Source organism: Canis lupus, chromosome 24, assembly GCF_011100685.1.
Source record: "Canis lupus familiaris isolate Mischka breed German Shepherd chromosome 24, alternate assembly UU_Cfam_GSD_1.0, whole genome shotgun sequence".
NCBI lineage: Eukaryota > Metazoa > Chordata > Mammalia > Carnivora > Canidae > Canis > Canis lupus.
Window position 1 is genome coordinate 4,103,345 of NC_049245.1, and position 18,090 is coordinate 4,121,434.

General features: G+C 45.4%; 1 protein-coding gene across 4 annotated transcripts in view; it reads right to left on the reverse strand.

The window, feature by feature from the left end:
* The window catches only part of SLC24A3 (solute carrier family 24 member 3), a 481,529-nt gene that overhangs the window by 125,935 nt on the left and 337,504 nt on the right, over positions 1-18,090 (reverse strand). For 2 of the 4 annotated variants that reach the window (XM_038571460.1, XM_038571461.1), the window contains 3 exons: positions 4,779-4,853; positions 1,496-1,580; positions 1,015-1,118 (listed from right to left, as the gene is read on the reverse strand). In XM_038571460.1, the coding sequence (XP_038427388.1) occupies positions 1,015-1,118; positions 1,496-1,580; positions 4,779-4,853 (264 nt within the window). Of the gene's footprint in view, positions 1-1,014; positions 1,119-1,495; positions 1,581-2,381; positions 2,507-4,778; positions 4,854-7,907; positions 7,950-18,090 lie in introns of those variants that run through there. The other 2 variants (XM_038571462.1, XM_038571463.1) reach the window with 2 other exon arrangements.

The following is an 18,090-nucleotide window of genomic DNA, read 5'->3' on the forward strand; positions in this document are numbered from 1 at the left end:
GCAACCATGTGCCAGATGCCTCCTGCATAGACTCCAGTCTGCGTTAGAAAGATGGGCAGGGTGGGAGGTAGGTGCCCATGGCCCGCTGACTGGATAGCACAGGGGCCCAGAACAGGGTGTGGAAGAAAGCTCAAAGGAGCTTTCTTATTAGCCTTCAAATCAGCCAGCCACCTCTAGCAGGACCCTGAGGTGTCCTCCACAGTGGGGGAGCTAGTTAGCATCACCATGTTCCTCAATATTGCAAGTAGAGTACCCTAAACGGGCTTCTGGAAGGTGCTTTTCCTAGAAGATATTCAAAATCTGGGTGTCAAGGTAGAGCTCAGGATCAAAGTTCCTATGAGGGAGTTGGGACATCAGAGTTGGCAAACCCTTGGGTGCTGCCACGTTGCCTGGGCTCTCAGCGAGCCTCACACTTAGGTGACTTCAGGGCATCTTCCCGAGGATTTCCAATATAGACACCAGACCCCATGACACTCCCTGGCAGTAGAATAGTCTCCATAGATAAAATGAAGGCATGCAAAGCCCCTCGTGATCCCAAATGTAAGCTAAAGTGGCCATGTACCTGAATTGCTTGATGGCTGTAGCAAAACTGTCCTACACTGTGACAGCTCAGAATGCTTTTTAGCAGAAAAAAAGAAATGAAAACCCTGTCATTTCCTCTCTCTCTCTCTCTCATCTACTCTACTGCCATTGAGGCAAAGCTATATATTAAATGGTTTTAGGTCATTCCAGTTCAGATCATGACATTCAAAATGAGCTCAACACCTTCAGATTGGCAGCCTGCACCTTGAAGCTGGTTAATTATTTATGTGGCCCGGGCGCTCTGTATGCCATCAACACGGAGACCAAACAATGGGGCCTGACTGTTTCCACTTCCAGTTGAGCCAACCTCCTGGGGTGTGAGACCCCATGTCACCGCTGCCCGAGACCATTGGCCCCCATGCTGATGCCACTCCTGCCTCACCTCCCTGCTGTCCCCTCCAACCCCATGCCGCATTCGGCTATCAGCCTTACCTGCCCAGCAAAGAGCCCGCAGACGCCAATGATGCACAGGATATTGAACACTGCAGAGCCCACGATGGTCCCAACTCCCACGTCACCCTTGGTGATGAAGACCCCTGAAACAGACCTAATGTCAGCCTGGCTGCTGTGGCCAGTTGCTTTTTGATGTGGGCATAAGGGAGTTTTCACAAGTGTTAGTTAGATTGTTCTCAGTGTCTACAGGAAGCAGCCAAGGGCAGGAGAGAGTTTTAACTCTGCACTGGGGATATTGTTCCATGGGAGCCTGGACACAGGACCTGGGACACGTTCATGCAAGGGAAAGCATCACTTAAAATAATAACAGTAACCACAGTGGGATGGGAAGGTGGCCTTTGCTCCCTGGAGTCTTGAGATTCTCATTTCCTATTAGCCAAGCCACTGGAAGGCTGTCTGTCCCCACAGCCCTTGTCCTTAAGAGAAGGCAGGGCTGAGATGTCCCCAGGTCATCACCTACCTATGACGGACGTGAACAGCTCTGGGGCCGAACTGCCTGCTGCCATGAATGTGGCCCCAGCCACATCTTCACTGAGATGCAGGCGCTGCAGAGGAGTAAGGACAAAGCACAGGTAAGTTGGGATTGCCCTGGAAACAGAGGCGACCATGACTCTCAAGGTCCCAAGCTCAGGTGTAGCTCCCCCTCCCCCCAGCCCCCAGATGGGCCATTGCTCCTCTGGGCCTCCTCTTTGGGGGCAGGATCAGGGAGGGGGCTGCAAATCTCTATGGGTTAAAGGTTCTTAACAAGATCTAGGAATCCCCAACCAAGAAGCCCCAGGTGTCATACAAGCGTAAGGCACAGTGGGCATTTGCCTCCTTTCTAAAGAGTATGCCACTCACTTCCCTCCATGTTGCCAAATATCCTTATTTCTTAAGAGGTGCTCAAAATCACATTTTTATGTAAAACATTCGGATTTTTTTTCAATACTATTTATGCTTATCAATAAGCTAAATGAGGCTCATGGTAATCAGTTTGAAAGTCTTGATGCTAGGAGGTTACAGAGGCTTTAGGGGTGGAGGGGTCACCCTCCTGAAACCTGCTGCTCATCATTAATGCAGTCTTGAAGCCCTGGGGTTGGAAGAATGGGGGGTGGGATTGAGACTGAGTGGGAAGGATGAGGAGCCCTGCCAAGATGTCCTATACAACGAACACTCTGGGTTACCCTGTCAGTTAGTTCAAAAGGTGATTTGCAAGAGGACAAGACAAATATATACTAGAGGCTGGTTAGCATGTTTAGCCTTTCTGCATCCAATCACTACCCAGAAGGTAAGCTGCTGGCTGTCAGTAAATAGCTGGTTCCCTGATGGGTCCCAGCCTGGAGATGCTAGTCTTGAATGACACAGACCCTCTTCCCAGTGGCGCAGGCCGCTGCACTTCCTTGCTCAGCCATGGAGGGGCAGCAGGGCTTTGGCGTAGGCCCCTGGCTCCACTGACCGGCAACAGACTACAATAGGAGCCTTACTCGAGCACTCTGATTTGGAATCCTGCTGATTCCTGGCTCTGGACGGAACAGCTCAACTTCATGTGGGGTTCTGAGAAGACTCTAAGATGGAAGTGCTGATTCCTCAAGTAGAAAGGTATGGCTGTGAGGGATGCAGGTGAGTCCCCTGGGGAAGAGAGTCCCTGAAGATTAACAGAACTCACGCTCCTTGGTGGTCGGCCAAGACTTACCAGGAGAACCCGAAACTACTGTGTCCATGCCAGCTTAGGGGTCCCTGATGGGGCATGAGGTATAGAGTCCACACCCCGAGCTCATCTCTAGTTCCTCTTTCTCTCCTTCATCCAGACTTTGCTTCTTTCTCCATGTTTCCTTACATCCCCTCGTCTTTTATCCCTAATTCACTTGGGCCCTGGCAGCATTTTGCTGGATGCTCAGAATCACCAGCTGGGGCAGGGGATGAAGTCTTCCTGCCTCTGGCACCTTTATCTATCAAAACAGAGTTGTCAAGAGCCTTCCCAGCTCCCCATCGAGCCCTGGTAACTACTGATGCAACCAGCCTTGCTTTCCCCAGGGCTCCCTGACATGCCCATTCCAGTCCCAGGTTCTCCTCCCTTGGTCCTGGGGGCTCAGACTCTGCTTTGCACAAATATCCTTCCTTGAAATGTGTTGCCATCACCTTGGAGCTGTTCTGTGCCCTATGGACACAGATGGCCAGGACTACACTTTATTTTGTCCCATTTCCTCCCCAAGAAGTATGCTTGCAGGTGCTATGGATTTCCTCTATGGAGTAGAGCACCTCCTGACAAGAATACCTCCATTTCTAGAGTGGGTTATAAATTTCCTATAAAAAAATTGTGTGGGAGAGAGAGTAGTTTGCTTTGTAGAATGAACAGAGCACCAAGTGGTGGTATTTCAGAGATCACAAATGACTCCAGTTACGGGTGCTTCAGTGCCTCTTCTCCTACTACGTAAGGTGATCCTGTGCTCAGCTTACATTGCTTTAGACAAAGGGTTTCTGCACATACCCACTGTCCATCTCAGATGCAACCTCATTGCTCTCCTTCTCCTTCTACCAAATAAAGGATCCTCCTTGGGGCATCTGGGTGGCTCAGTGGTTGAGCATCTGCCTTCAGCTCAGGTCGTGATCCTGGGGTCCTGGGATCGAGTCTTGCATCAGATTCCCCACAGGGAGCCTGCTTCTCCCTCTGCCTGTGTCTCTGCCTCTCTCTCTGTGTCTCTCATGAATAAATAAATAAAATCTTTTTCTTTTTTTTAAAGGAACTTCCTCCCGAAGCCCCTCCATGGTTCCTATGACACAATTCTCTTTTAGTTTTATTTTTTTAAGGACAAAACCCAAACCGACATCCAGGATGTAGAAGAAACTGCTTAAGTTAGCAGATCTCCAAATGTGGTTTCTGGACCAACAGCCTCAGCATCACCTGGGCACTTCACAGAAATGCAATGGGTGTCCCTGCTGCCCACTAAGAATTCAAGAATCAGACACTGGCAGGGAGGGGGAGGGATGGGGAAGGATGACCAAGTTTGAGAACTACATGAGGAAACGAGTCCCAGATGGGAGGTGTGTCTGGGAGAGATCCTTTTGAAAAACCAGATTCTGAATTAAAAATAAAATAAAGTGGAAAGCTTCCAGATAAAGGAAACTGCATTTCAAAACAGACACGGAAATGAAAGAGGCAAGAGGATGAAAGGGTTCTAAATTATGCTGAATATTTTCTGATGAAAAGGATGTCACTTGGTCTTCAACCTGGGGTTCCCTGGGCTGATTCTGAACAGGGTCCCCTTCCTGTTCCCTGTGACCAGTTCTTTCATCTTCTCACTTCTCGGGCCCCTGCTTGAAGCATTTCTGCACATGTACAGAGGGCAGGGTGATGGAGGTATATAGCTGAAGACCTCGTGCTCTGCGAGGACCACACAAAGGAGGTCACAGATGCAGAAAAAAATAAGGGAGAGTAATATGAGGAATGGAGAGGGAGAAAGGAAGAGAAGGATTTAAAAGAGGCAAAGAAAACAGGCAAGGAGAAGACAAATGGCATCTCGAGTTGCCAAATGGAGTAGGGAGAGCTGGTCGTACAGGTTAAAGCCCAACTACGGGACCATACCCTGATATTCTAAGTGGACTGATGGAGCTTTTGTGCTAATATCATTCACTGCTCAGAAGCATGCTTATGCCTGCTGCTCCCACCCAGGTGGCATGGAGGGCTCCCCAGGACCTCAGGGAAGGACCTGGGGCAGCACAGTTGCACCACCCACTCAGACATGCTGAGAGTACAGGGCACCCACCTCACAGATCTTTTCCAAGGAGGGGACAAAGAAGTCATCGCACACGATGGCCAGCGCGTAGAACATGTACATGGCCTGGAAGAGAGGGAAAGAGAAGTTAAAGTCAGAGTCAAAGCAGAGCCATTGGGGGAGGAACTGGCTACCCCCCCCTGCTTCAATAATGCCCTCTGGCATCATGGACTCAACATCTTACTCAAAGGACAAAGACTGTGATGCCTGGGAGGCCCTCTGCGATCTCACCCCTCCTCTCTGACCTCAGTATCTACCACTCTCTCCCTTGTCCACCAAACATACTATGGATGACTGCATAGCACAGTAGGGCCTTTGTACCTACTGTTTCCTCTGCCCCGAACACAGTTCCTTCAGATGACCTTGGCTCACTCCATCATGTCCTTCAAGTCCATGGTTCAATGTCAACCTAAGCAAGGGGACTGGGGCTCCCCCCTCCCATTTCTTTCTATCCACTTTACCCTGATTTGTTTTTCTTGACATATTAATTTGCTTGTCATCTGTCTTCCTCACTAGAAGTCCACAAAGATATGGACTTTATCTATCTTACTTATCCCAGCACTGGGCAGAGTGCCTGGTGCATAGTAGTTGCTCAATAAATACACGTGCAGTGAAGGAATAAATAAACAAAAACTTCAGCTGAGGTTGTTCACTGTGCTGTTCTCTCCAGGACAGACTCTGAAATCTTGTTTCCTGTCAGCTATGACCAGGAAAAACCATGGAATTCTACCACTTGGCCATAAATCCTCTTTCTACCTATTTAACACCCAAGGTTCTTATCAAATTAATAAATTCTATTTGGATAGCATTGTTGGTTGGCCACCTAGCACCCATCCTCCACTCCTTCCTAATGGGACTCCAGTTTCATTCCAATATCCACGATATCCTCTGGAAGGTGACCCCAGCCCTTCCTCCAGGAGTAGATACTGACTAGCCAATCAGTGTGCAGAATTTCCCACTAAGAGTTACTGGTTCTGGGGTGGACACATGACCTGGGCTGGCCTGAAGAGATAGCAGGAAAGTTTTAGAGTCTTTGTCAGTCTTTGTCCATAACTCCAGCACTGATTATGGACAAGGAAGCTGCAAGTCCTGGCTTCCTGGCAAACTTGCTGAGGGAAATCGGACATGAGATGAAGCTGATCCTGAGAAACTTAATGGCGTCATCAAGCCATTGAGCAATTTGTGCTAGAGCACACCTGCCTCCAGACTTTGTACCATGGCATTTTAGGCCAGTTTGATTTGGAGTTTTCCTGCTACTTGCAGCCCAAAGCATTGACCGGTTACAGCTGCTCATCCTTCAAGTTCCAGTATGTTCAGCTATGACATCAATTTCATGTTTTGATCTCTCAACAACATCTGATTTTGAGAACCACTCTCCCAGATAGACCTTCAGTCATACATTCCCAACTTCCCTCAGCACAGGGTGCAGGCAGGCTTATGACCCAGTCTAGCAACCGGGACACCCACTCTGTTACACAGTGGTGGGCGGGCCAAAAGTATGCAAGAGGCCAAGGCGGGACTGACAGAGAAGCTGGGGGAAAGGGGCTCTCTCCTTATGAGATGTAAACACCACCGAAGTCTGGAGCTGCTGGGGGCGGCTGCCATTTAGAGCGAGCTTGCCTAAGAATGCCGCTCACATAGTAAGAAGACCAACCAAAGGATGGGACAGGTAGACAGACCCACACACAGATGCACACATACAAACACATTCACGCAGACACACACATACTGGTGCTCAGTGATACCACATGAACTCTGGACCCAGCTTAGTCTGAAACCAAAGTGGACTTTCCAATTTCTTGAGCCAATAATATGCCTTTGACATGTAAGATGGCTTGAACAGAATTTCTGTCACTTGTATCTGTCCTTCATGAAGCCTTCTGTAGCAACCCAAGCATGAAGTGATCTCTCTGGCCTTTGACTCTTGATTGTTGCACTAACTTAGCCATACCTCCCCCACTCTATGAACTCGTTTTCTTTTTCACACATGTGTGCTTGGGCTCTCTAACAAAGTTGTAAGATTCTAAAACGTATCTTAACACGTGATTCCATGGAAATATCAGATGAGTGCACAAAAACATATGCAGTGTGGATATGCATTCCAAAATGCTGACTTTAATAAATCATCAAAACCTAACAAAATATACAATTAGGGATTGGTTATATAAACTGTGGTTCATCATTCAATGAAATCCTGCTAAAAGAGGTTAAGTCCACAGTTAACAACAAGGAAAGGCATTTATTGCATTTCATTGCTAAATGAAAAATATTATGAGACAGCGTGTATAATCTTTTTGGTTATTATCTATTGTATAAGCACATACATATATACACACATGCTTGCGTAAATATATTTGCATATAAGAGTTTGTAAGGCCATTGATCAAAATAGTTTCTCCCTCTGTTGGTGTGACTCTGTTTTTATAATTCTTATCTATATTTTCTGATTTGTCCACCTTGAATTTGTATTTTGTAGGTGTTGGAGATGTTAGAGCAAGGTCTCTGTCTTACACTTTTCTAATCTCCAAGGAGCCTGGGATGTCTGGCATGCTGAGAAGCCTTAAAAATAATTTTTATTGATTGGCTTATTCATAATCAAAATTATTTGTCTGGGAATTTTTTGGGAAGAAAATGTCAATTTAAAAAAAATTAATGCTGTATTTACGGTTCGTGGATGAGTGAGAATATACATTTTTAAATTGCAATGGAATCAACCCTCCTTTTGCTGTATGACTTGGCTGATCCAATGATATCTGGGCTTTATCATTTCTTCAAAGGACAGCCAGATGCAGTAATTGGAATACAGAATTGCACATTTGTGAATTCACCAAGATCTAAATAAGCTGTCTACAGCTGCCATACTCAACTCACTGAAATAGCCAAGTCTATAAATCGTCTTTTTAAGACTGTGTTCCAACATTATATATTGATCCTGTTGTAAGGCAAGAAGCTCCATCTAATGTATTGCAAATCAACACTTGGATTAGGTTGGGACACGAATAGATCTTCCATGCTCTCCATGCTTTCAAAGATGATGACTATCAGGTTAATTTCCATGCACAAGGGAGTATGAGACAGGGATGCCCCCCCTCGACCAGATGTGCCTCTGGAGGGGCCTACCAGGTGATGGGGCTTCTTTCCAGCCATAGAGCCCCTCTTGGCTTGCCACTTTGTTTATGAGAAACTCCACTCTAATTGTTGCCCTGTTACCTACTGGAAATCAGGTTCCTATTGGAAAAATAGACAAAATAGAACAAGGTATTAATAAGGGGAGGTGCTGTGCATGTAAGGGGATAGGAAGGATAAGGAAATCAGTACCTTGTACTCAATTTTTTTTCCTTGTACTCAATTTTTGCTCTGAACCTAAAAATGCACTAAAAAAGGATCTATTAAGAAATAAAAGAAAACTAAACAGAACAAAGGAACAAAACAAATGTACAAAGTCCACCTTGAAGATACAGAAAGCCTGCTAATATTGATAGTACCATCAATACAACTGGCCTGAATATTTTAGAGTGAGGGACTTTCACATTCATCTAGCCATTCCTGTATTTCCAAAGGATGTAATAATATAATTGGTGATAATGACTAATAATAATACTATTAACATTTGTCACTATTTGTTGGGCCAGGAATGGCAGGTACTCTCCAGTACTTTATAAGGACTGTCCCGTGTAATTTTTCTAACTCCTGGGGGAGGCAGGGAGTTAACAGCCCCATGTCCCAAATACCTCTGAGAGTACAGTAGCTTGTCCAAGGATGCACAGATGGCAAATGGCAATCCTGGAGTGTGACCCCAGGACCCTCCGAGCCTTCCTGCCAAGGCCAGCTGCCTCCCCTGACAGAGGCCATTCCTGAACTGCTGCCCAATCTAGACCCTCTATTTTCAGTTGGCCTACAAATAAGCTAACTTCTCCAAATACACAAAGGGAGGCAAATACAAATTTTGGAATCCCAGCCATCCACTTCTGGGGGCTGCTGGCCAGATTCATTGATGTTTTTTCTTACTGGTTTTTATTTTATTTTATTTATTTTATTTTATTTTTAAAGATTTTACTTATTTATTCATGAGAGACACACAGAGAGAGGCAGAGACACAGGCAGAGGGAGAAGCTGACTCCTCAAGGGGAGCCTGACACAGGACTCGATTCCAGGACCCCACGGTCACGACCTGAGCCAAAGGCAGATGCTCAACCACGGAGCCACCCAGGTTTTTATTTTAAAAGCTTTATTTTGATTCTATACTCACATACAAATATACCATATGTATCAATGTGATCAGCAGGAACAGGAGTAAACCCTAGCTACCTCTTCATTTGCGATGGCTTCCTGTTTTCTTCTACAAATAAATGGTCTATCAGCACTGCTGCAATGAACATCTTTAAAGATACATCTTTTTGCATTTCTAGGATAAACTTCCAGATGTTGAAACCGTTGAGTGATGTTCTTTTTTTAATATTATTATTTTTACAAGGTGTGCTAAAAAATACAAGACAGATTTAAACCCTCAAAAATGTTTGAAGTGAGCCAATACCCTGGGATGACAGATGTGCTGCCCCACACCCTGGAATCTGAGCCTGTAGGCTGGTTGCAGCAACAAGGACAAGTAATGGCGGGATGTTTTCTGGAAATGATGAGTGAGGGGTGTGTGCAGAGGAAAAGGGAAGAGGGGTCTGTTCCAGCTTCCACTCCAAGCTTATGACTACAGGGTTTTCCCTTCCTGGGAACTCGCTGCAAGAATCTGTATTTTGGCATTGACTACGTGCTGCCTGGACTGTGAGCCGTGTTTTAGGCTCATGTACCTGGTGCCTCTTCTCTTGAAGAGGGCCACAGCTGTGCTCTTCCCATGTTCATACCCACCCCATCTCAGGGCAGCCTTGCGCAGAATGGAGGCCCTATTTATATGAAATGAATGAGGCCAACCAGGGTGGTGCCCACAGAGTAGCTGGTGTCACCTTTGGAAGCCATCACGGGAAATGCCTGCATAGCATTGACTAGCACAGCAGCTGCAGAAGGAGAGGCAGCCTGGAGCCTTGGAGGAAGCCCAGAACGGGGTCAAGGACCTCGTATCAAATCCCACAATTGACACTTCCAAGCTACTATGACCTTGAGTGACTCTCCTTACCTTGCTTAGCCTTCAGTGTGAGACCAATCACAACACGCTCTCAAGTTAGCTTACAAGGCTACTATGGGGCATACGTGGAAACAGGGGAGCAAAGAGGTTTGGGGGTGGCCAGGCACCTGACACAGCAACAATAATGCCATGAGGACAAGAGATGTGTGGAGCACAGCCAAGATGCTCTCGTCCCAGCTGAGGCTGTCAGAGATCATGAATTGACAAGCAGCTAACTCTCAGACATGGGTCAACTGATCCCCAAAGTTCAGCTGAACCCCAAAGACCCACAAGCTAAATAAATGTTTACTGTTGTATGTCACTGACATTCTGATCCCATTTGTTATACGGTATTATTATGGTAATCGGCAACAGATGCAGCCAAGATGATAAACAGCCATGGTGAAAACAATAATGAGAAGTTAACTTCCAAGTTCTGAGTGACAATATACTCAGCTTTTCTAGTCTCCCTGGAACTAGACATGATCACGTGATGCAGTTTGGGCCATGAGAATAAGGGACAGATGCAACTAATGTGACCCTTTTTTTTAGTTTTGCAGTTAGTTGAACAGAATGTCTGCAGTGGCAGCAGCCATCGTCTGACCATGAGACAACAAGCAAGAAGGTACACACAAACATGCAAGGGATGGCTCAGCCATCCCTTAGGTATCCCTAAGGATACCATTCACCAGTGGCTCTAATGCCAGAAGCCATCTTCCTTTGCACTTCTTATTATGTGAGAAAATGAACAATAAACCCCCCTTTGCCTCAATGGCCATGAGTCAGGTTTCCATACTTGCAGCCCTGTGCCTCTCTGATTCTTTTTTAAAAAAAGATTTTATTTATTTATTTGAGAGCGAGGGAGTGCGAACAGGGGAGAAGCAGAGAGAGACAAGCAGAATCCACATTGAGCACGGAGCCCAACACGGGGCTCAATCTCACAACCCTGAGATCATGACCTAAGCCAAAATCATGAGTGGGACACTTAACTGACTGAGCCCCTCCTTATCTGATTTCTGGACGTAGATGGTTCATTCTTCTGGGCAAGGCTATCTAAGGCCAGAGGAGGCATCACAGAGGAAGTAGCCACTGACCTGGGATTTTGGAAGATAAATACCATCTCATCGGGTGCTTTCAAAGGTTGAGCGGGACGAATAAAACTAGAGAAACGTTGACCATAGTGGTTAAACTGGAAAGCACCTAAAGTAACAGGAAATTATCATGGCCCGTGGCTTAATGGAGGTGAACAGGCTCCAGCTGAAATGTCAATATACATAAGGGCTTCTGAGTTGTGAGGGCAAATGTCTCTGAACAGCGTGACATTAACCCTGCTGTTTTATGTGGCATCTACAGTCAGCGGTTTTCACAGACAATTTCCTTTTACTACATCATCTGCACTCATGTCGCTCTGTTTTTAATTTCAATGAAGGTGGTGCTGGACAAGCAATTTCTAGGGAAGATCCATGGAACTCTGGCCTTGGTGAAAACTGTTCTAAATATGGTTTAAATACTAAACAAAAAAAGATTTCCTTTTCCCTTCTTTGTCTTTTTCATAGTTTCAAGTGATAATACATAATTAAACTTGGGGGAGGGGTGGTATTTCTTTTAAGATCATTTTCCCCCCATTACAGGCTTAGTATCTGATAGCCCGATGATGCCTTGGTGGGACCAATATACACACAAATTTTTGGGTTCTGCTACCGCTACAGACGACATTCTCCTGGAAATACTCACCCTCTCTGGGGACTAGAGAGAGAAACTCTGAGCTTCACAGCCAGACCAGCATTTTGCATAAGAAGATTGGGGGAGGGGAGTTGCAGGGAAAGGAATGTAGCAGATGACAACGTGGGCTCTATCACATTCTTTGGGACTTATTAATTTGGTGTCTTCTGAATGTCAGAATATGTCTCAATTTGTTTGAAGACTTTTGATTTAACCTTACACAAAGTGGTCAGGATGTGCTAGAGTATAATCGCCCCTAGAAGCCCTCCCACAACGATTGATGAGAGTTGGTGTATCAGTACCCCAGCTCCCCTGCCCTCTGGGTGGACTAACTGGAGGAACCGAGCTATCTCCCTGGGTTCCCCAGATGACTAAGCTTCAGGTACCCACACTGTTGCAAGCTTTACCAGCCATCTTTTATTAGCAATCCTCCTTTCTCTGCCCCACTTCCCACTGCACTACTGATGTTTCTGTCTACCCCCAGAGAGCCACTTGCATTCTAACCCTTGTCTCAGAGTCTGCTTCTGGGAGAGCCCAAATTAAGACAAGAAGGAAGGATGTTAAGGAAGACTATGGAAAGAATGAAGTGCAGTTTGTAATCAAGATGGGCCACTCTCAGAAACAACTGTTTTTCAAAAATCCAGAGGGACTAGTGTAAGGGCATGCAATTCAGAGACATCCATCTCAGATAAACACATTGCCAGCTACACAACTAGAAAAGGAGCCAGGCTGCCCCACCATGAAGTTTCCATTTTAGAAAACCCTGGGTGACCTAGATGACTGACCGCATGAGTGACCCTGCTTCTCCTTTCCCACGCCCTAATTCCCACTCTTATATTTTAAATTCACCAGTAAAGTGTAAACCTATGAAAACCTAGGCATACCATCCTTGACCCCAGTGGAGGCAGAGCCCCATGCCCCCCACTGCGTGGCTCTGCTGTCCCGTGTACCCTCTAGAACCTATAAGTAATAAATCTTTGTTTTCCAGAGTTCCCTGGTGGTTGTAGCTGAGGAATGCCTTGCATTCATAGAAAGGATCACAAAGGCCAACTCAGCTGCAACATTGGCTTCTGCCAGGGAAAATGTCTGTGAGGGCTTGCTGCTGGTAGCAGGGGCCCAGATGTGTGCCCCAGACACCCCTAGAAGAGACCATCACTATCTGTAGGTTGAGAGACCAACAAAAAATAGCCCTTAGTCGCATCCCCATGATGGTTTTGTCAGTGAAGGTCTTTTTTTTTTTTTAAAGATTTATTTATTTATGATGGACATAGAGAGAGAGAGAGAGAGAGAGAGGCAGAGACACAGGAGGACGGAGAAGCAAGCTCCATACCTGACATGGGACTCAATCCCGGGACTCCAGGATCCTGCCCTGGGCTAAAGGCAGGCACTAACCCGCTGAGCCACCCAGGGATTCCCTAGTGAAGGTCTTTGAAACCACTGTCAACTGAAAGGGTTTCTCTTGCAGAAACTCAAATGCTAAAGGAACTGAGTTTGTTAATGTCCCTCCTCTATTAGCATAAATCCTATAATTATGTTATTTGCAAGGAGTTTTATGATGGCCATATAAGGCCCAGAGCTGATCAGTGTTCTTGGAAGTCACCACAGTGGAGTGACTATTTTGGAGGCTTGGGAATGAGACATTTGCCGTCTCAGGAGAAATATTTTGGTGGGAGAAGAACAATTGTTTTCCTGTGTGTTCCCTTCTCTCTCTCTCTCTCTCTCTCTCTCTCTCTCAACTTCTTCTCTCTCTCTCTCTCTCTCTCTCTCTCCCTTTCCCCAGATGCCTCTTCTATGGTGTCCACAATGAGATACTAGTTCATAAGTCCCTGAGGAAGTCATTTATTTCTTTTGGTGGTCAGCTTCTCCAAAAAAGTGGCAGAGGATAACTGCCACTCCTCCTCCATATTCATTAAAGGAAAGTTCTGGGGGCAGGTTTGTGTAGCAGAGCTGATGCCCACATGGGCCTTACAGGAAGCCCACTGGTGCCAGGCACACTTATCTTCCATTGACCTGAACAATAGTACAGGATGGGACCCTGGATTTAATCCAGCCTCACAGGTGGGAATCAAGCTCAGTAACTTGGCTCAGGTTATACAGTTAGTAGGTGCTAGAGGCAGGATTTAAACCCAGGAGACCTGCCTCCCAAATCCATGCTCCTAACCACCACACCATACAGCATCTCAGGAGAAGAGGTCACTTTATTTAATGAACTGTCTGCCCTTTGTATAAGGAATATCTACTTCTCTAACCTGGCTCAAATCCCCTTCTCTGAAGACCTCTTATAAGATGGGAGCTCTTAACCAGGGGTCCCTAAACTCCCTACCCCACCAGGGGTTGCATCTTTGTTTTCTCTAGCCTCTGAGTAAAATTCAGCATTTCCTTCCAGTAAGAATATAGGCAATAAAGTCACAGTAGTATTGGCAAGACCTGGAAATATGTCCCCAATGGAAATCACAGACCTTTCATATCACATGACAAGCACTGCAGAGACCATTATGCATTATTTGTCACGACTTCAAAAATAGTTATGAGATCTGATGCTAGATCTTGTGTTTAACATATTAACAAAGAATCATGCAGGTTTCTAGATCTCTGTGTGCTTTAAAGTAACCAGAGTCATCTGGGAAATGCATACAAAATGAAGGTCCCCTAGCCCCACTTCCAGAAGATCTATTTGGCAGGTCTGGGTTGGGGCCCAGGGATCTGCATTTCTAATCAGCACCAGGTGGTTCTGATGCAGGTGGTCCAGGCATTCCCTGGTCAATTTCTACCAGCCCCAAGTGGGACCCATTGAGAGAGAGCTAAATCCGGAATAGTGGGGAGGCTTTGTGCATCTATCAGGGTCTGCGGAGGAAGCAGAGGGTCACTCAAAAGGATTTAACCAGAAAGAACTCCTTTTTTAACTGCAGAGAGTCTGATGAAGTGTTTGCTTATAGTAGCACAGGCAGGGCTAAGGGAATCCACAGAGAAAGCAAGGCACTCAGTGGCTAGCAACACCGGAATCTGTTCCCGTCAAGTGGCCTGAAAGTGCAAGAGGCGGGAACTGTGGTGCTGCAGCCCAGTAAGTGGGGATGAGCTGCTGAGTAGGTGGGTTCCCACAGAAGGTGAAGGAAGCAGCTGCTGCCAGAGTCTGGAAAGCCAAGATGGAGCAGGGAAGAAATGCTCTGACCTCTCTCATCCTTCTCTAGGGGCGTGGAATCTCCAGGGATATAGGCCTTAGAGCCTGGCCGTCTGGAGACAGAGTGGGGCAGAAAAGAGTGGACAACACAAGTGGGGGTGCTGACAGAGAATAACCATCTAGGAAAACTGGGGAAGGTTGCAAAGAAGAAAAAGGAACAGTGGTGGGAGAGAGTGGCCAGAGGAGAAGCAGGTGGAAAGGGGACACAAACAGGTTCTTAAAGCCAACCACAGTTCATCTCACAAAGACATCAGCCTTCACTCTCTCCTTCCCTCCCCTGGGGATCTGTGAAGACTCACAATAAAAACAGAAACAATAGAATAATGCTAAACACAAATAAGTGTAAAGCATCGAAACATAAGGAAAATAAAAATACAAGTAGGAAGTTGTGACCAGGAAGAAAGAAAACACATTTAGATCGCCATGCACGCTGTACCCCATAGGACCCCCAAAATTGCTGGGGGCCTGGGGGACAGGTGTGTTCTGGATGGCTAGGTCTGAACCCCAATAGAGGCTCCCTGACACAACCCATTTTTGTGGGGTCACAGGCTGAACTGCTTCCTGGGGTTCTTTCTTTCTTTCTTTCTTTCTTTCTTTCTTTCTTTCTTTCTTTCTTTCTTTCTTTCTTTCTTTCTTTCTTTCTTTCTTTCTCATTCTTTCATTCTTTCGTTCTTTTTTTTTTTTTTTGGCATTTTCTCAAATAAGAGAGCAAACTCAGTTGGGGGAGAGAAGAGCCAACTTCTCTGAGAGGGAATGGATCATTCTCTTTCTCCATATCTCTCTATAGATATACAATACATATTATGTATATTTGATTTTTCAAATTTAATTTTGACTTTTTATTGTTTTAAAATACACACAACACAATGTTTACCATTTTAACCATTTCCCAGTACACAGTGCAATACCATTACATATATTCACATTCACACTCAGATTATTGTACAACCATCACCACCATCCATTTTGAGAACTTTTCCATTTTCCCAAACTGAAACTCTGTCCCTATTAAACACTAACTCCTCATTCCCCCTCCCTCCTAGGCCATGGCAATCATCATTTTACTTTGTCTCTATAAATTTGACTATTATAAGGACCTCATAGACATGGAATCAGACACTTTTCATCCTTTTGTGACTGGCCTGTCCTACTTAGCATAATAATGTTCCCAAGGGTCTTTCACATTGTAGCAAATGTCAGATTTCTTTCCTTAAAAGTCGAACAACAATCCCTTGTATGTATGTATCACATTTTGTTTCTCTGTTCGTCCATGTTTGGACATTTGGGTTACTTCCACCTTTTGGCTATTGTGAATAATGCTGCAATGAACACAGGTGTTCAAGTCTCAGCTTTCAATTGTTTTGGGTAAATACACAGTAGTGGAATTGCTAGATTGTGTGGTAATTTTATGTTTAATTTTGCAAGAAACCTTCATACTGTTTTTAAGCAGCTACACTGTTTTACATTCTCACCAACAGTGCATGAGAGTTCCCACTTCTCCACATGCTCACCAACACTTGATATTTTCTGTTTTTTATTTTATTTTATTTTTTGACGGTAGCCATCTGAATGTGTGTGAGGTGGTGTGATCACAATACAGTCTGGGGTTCTGTTAATAAATTCATTTTTGGCAAAAAAAAAAAAGTAAATAAAATCTCCCTGAAGCCTTGCTGTCAGGACAGGAGACAAGTCTGAGTGGAAGAGGAAAATGTTTTCTTATTCCCTTACAGCCTTCCCCCAAACGCACACACAAACTCTGTGAAGTCCATGAATTCCTTCCAAAGGAAGAGCCTCGTTTGCAGAATCAGGAATGATAATTTTCCTACATCTATATAAGCTTCCTTTTCAAAGTCTTCCCCAGAAGAGTTTTTGTTTAGCTCACACAAGAATAAGCACAGAGTCAGGGCTAAGAGAAATAATGACTGTGAAGGAAGGGGTGGACTCAGTGAGTGATGATGAGTTTGGGTACCTTGGTGTTGTCACAGGCTGCTGCCTGGGACCATGGCCTCAACTGCCCACAGGAGTCCACAAGATGCAGGAATAAGAGAAGTGGGTGAGGTAGGGTCTGTGGCTTGCTGGACAGTGGAGGCCCATCTTAAGTTGGCAGCCTGTGCTCTGCCCCAGCCAATGTTGCATGAGAAAATGTGCTTGGTGTAGTGAGAGCTTTCAATTTTCTAAGAGAGAAGCTGCAAATCTGGACTTTAGGTAAAATCTCCTGATTCTGAGTAATGGAAACTAATGTAGCCACTCTGGCTTCACCTCTTATTCTTTCCTGATTCTGGCTTCCTGGCTGTTCCATGAATAAACCTGGTCTGCTGTACCTCAGGGGCCTTGCGCTGACTAGCCCATTCTCTTCCCTGCCATCCACGTAACTCATTCCCTCACTTCCTTCACTTTTGCTCAAATATCACTCTCTTTGAACCTACCCCCTCACCCTGCAACATGCCTCGCCTGCACCTTCCCTTTTCGATGTCCAAACCCTGCTCCACTATTTTCCCCCCACTGTATGGATTGGCTTTCAGCATAATAAACACTTTATTATGGTTGTTTTTTTTTTTTTTTTTTTCAGTCTGCCTCCTTCCTTAGAATATAAGCTCTGTGAAGATAATGGTCTCTGCTTGTCTCATCCTCTGATGTATTCCAAGTGTCTAGTATAGTCTGGCACATAGTATATCTCAATAAGTACTGAATGAATGAATGATAGAATTCAACAATTGTAAAGCAACAACTGTAAAGCCACTAAATGAAGTCTGTCAGCAGTCAGAATGGTGATCTCAGATCAGGTCCAGCTGCCCAATTCTTTGATTAGCAAAATAAGGCCCTAGGCACCTAAATAACTTTCCTGTAGTCACTCTACCATGGTGGCCTGGCTTGTTCTGAAACTCCTATCCCTGGACTGTTGGGTCAGGTATCTTCCCACAGTTTCATGCTCAATCTCAAGGTTCCCAACAGGGCTCAGATGAAGACCTATGACTCCTGTCTCCTAAGATTTGCCTCATGTGGAAATCCAAGTTAACAGGCACCATCTTTCCACCTCCTTTCCAGTTTGTTCCAGGAGATAGGTGCTAACTACCTGGTGGCTGAAAGACTGAACTCATGTGTAAACTTCAAGAGTCCCACACAGAGGTGACCCATAACCTCAGGCCCAGAGTCTGTGCTGATGAAAACATCAACAACATCTGGATGGCACACCAGGACAGAGGTTTGGGACAGTTTTGTTCACTTCTGTATTCTCTGGCTTATATCAGTGCCTGACATTGTTTCTGGAATGTTTCTTGAATGAATGCCTG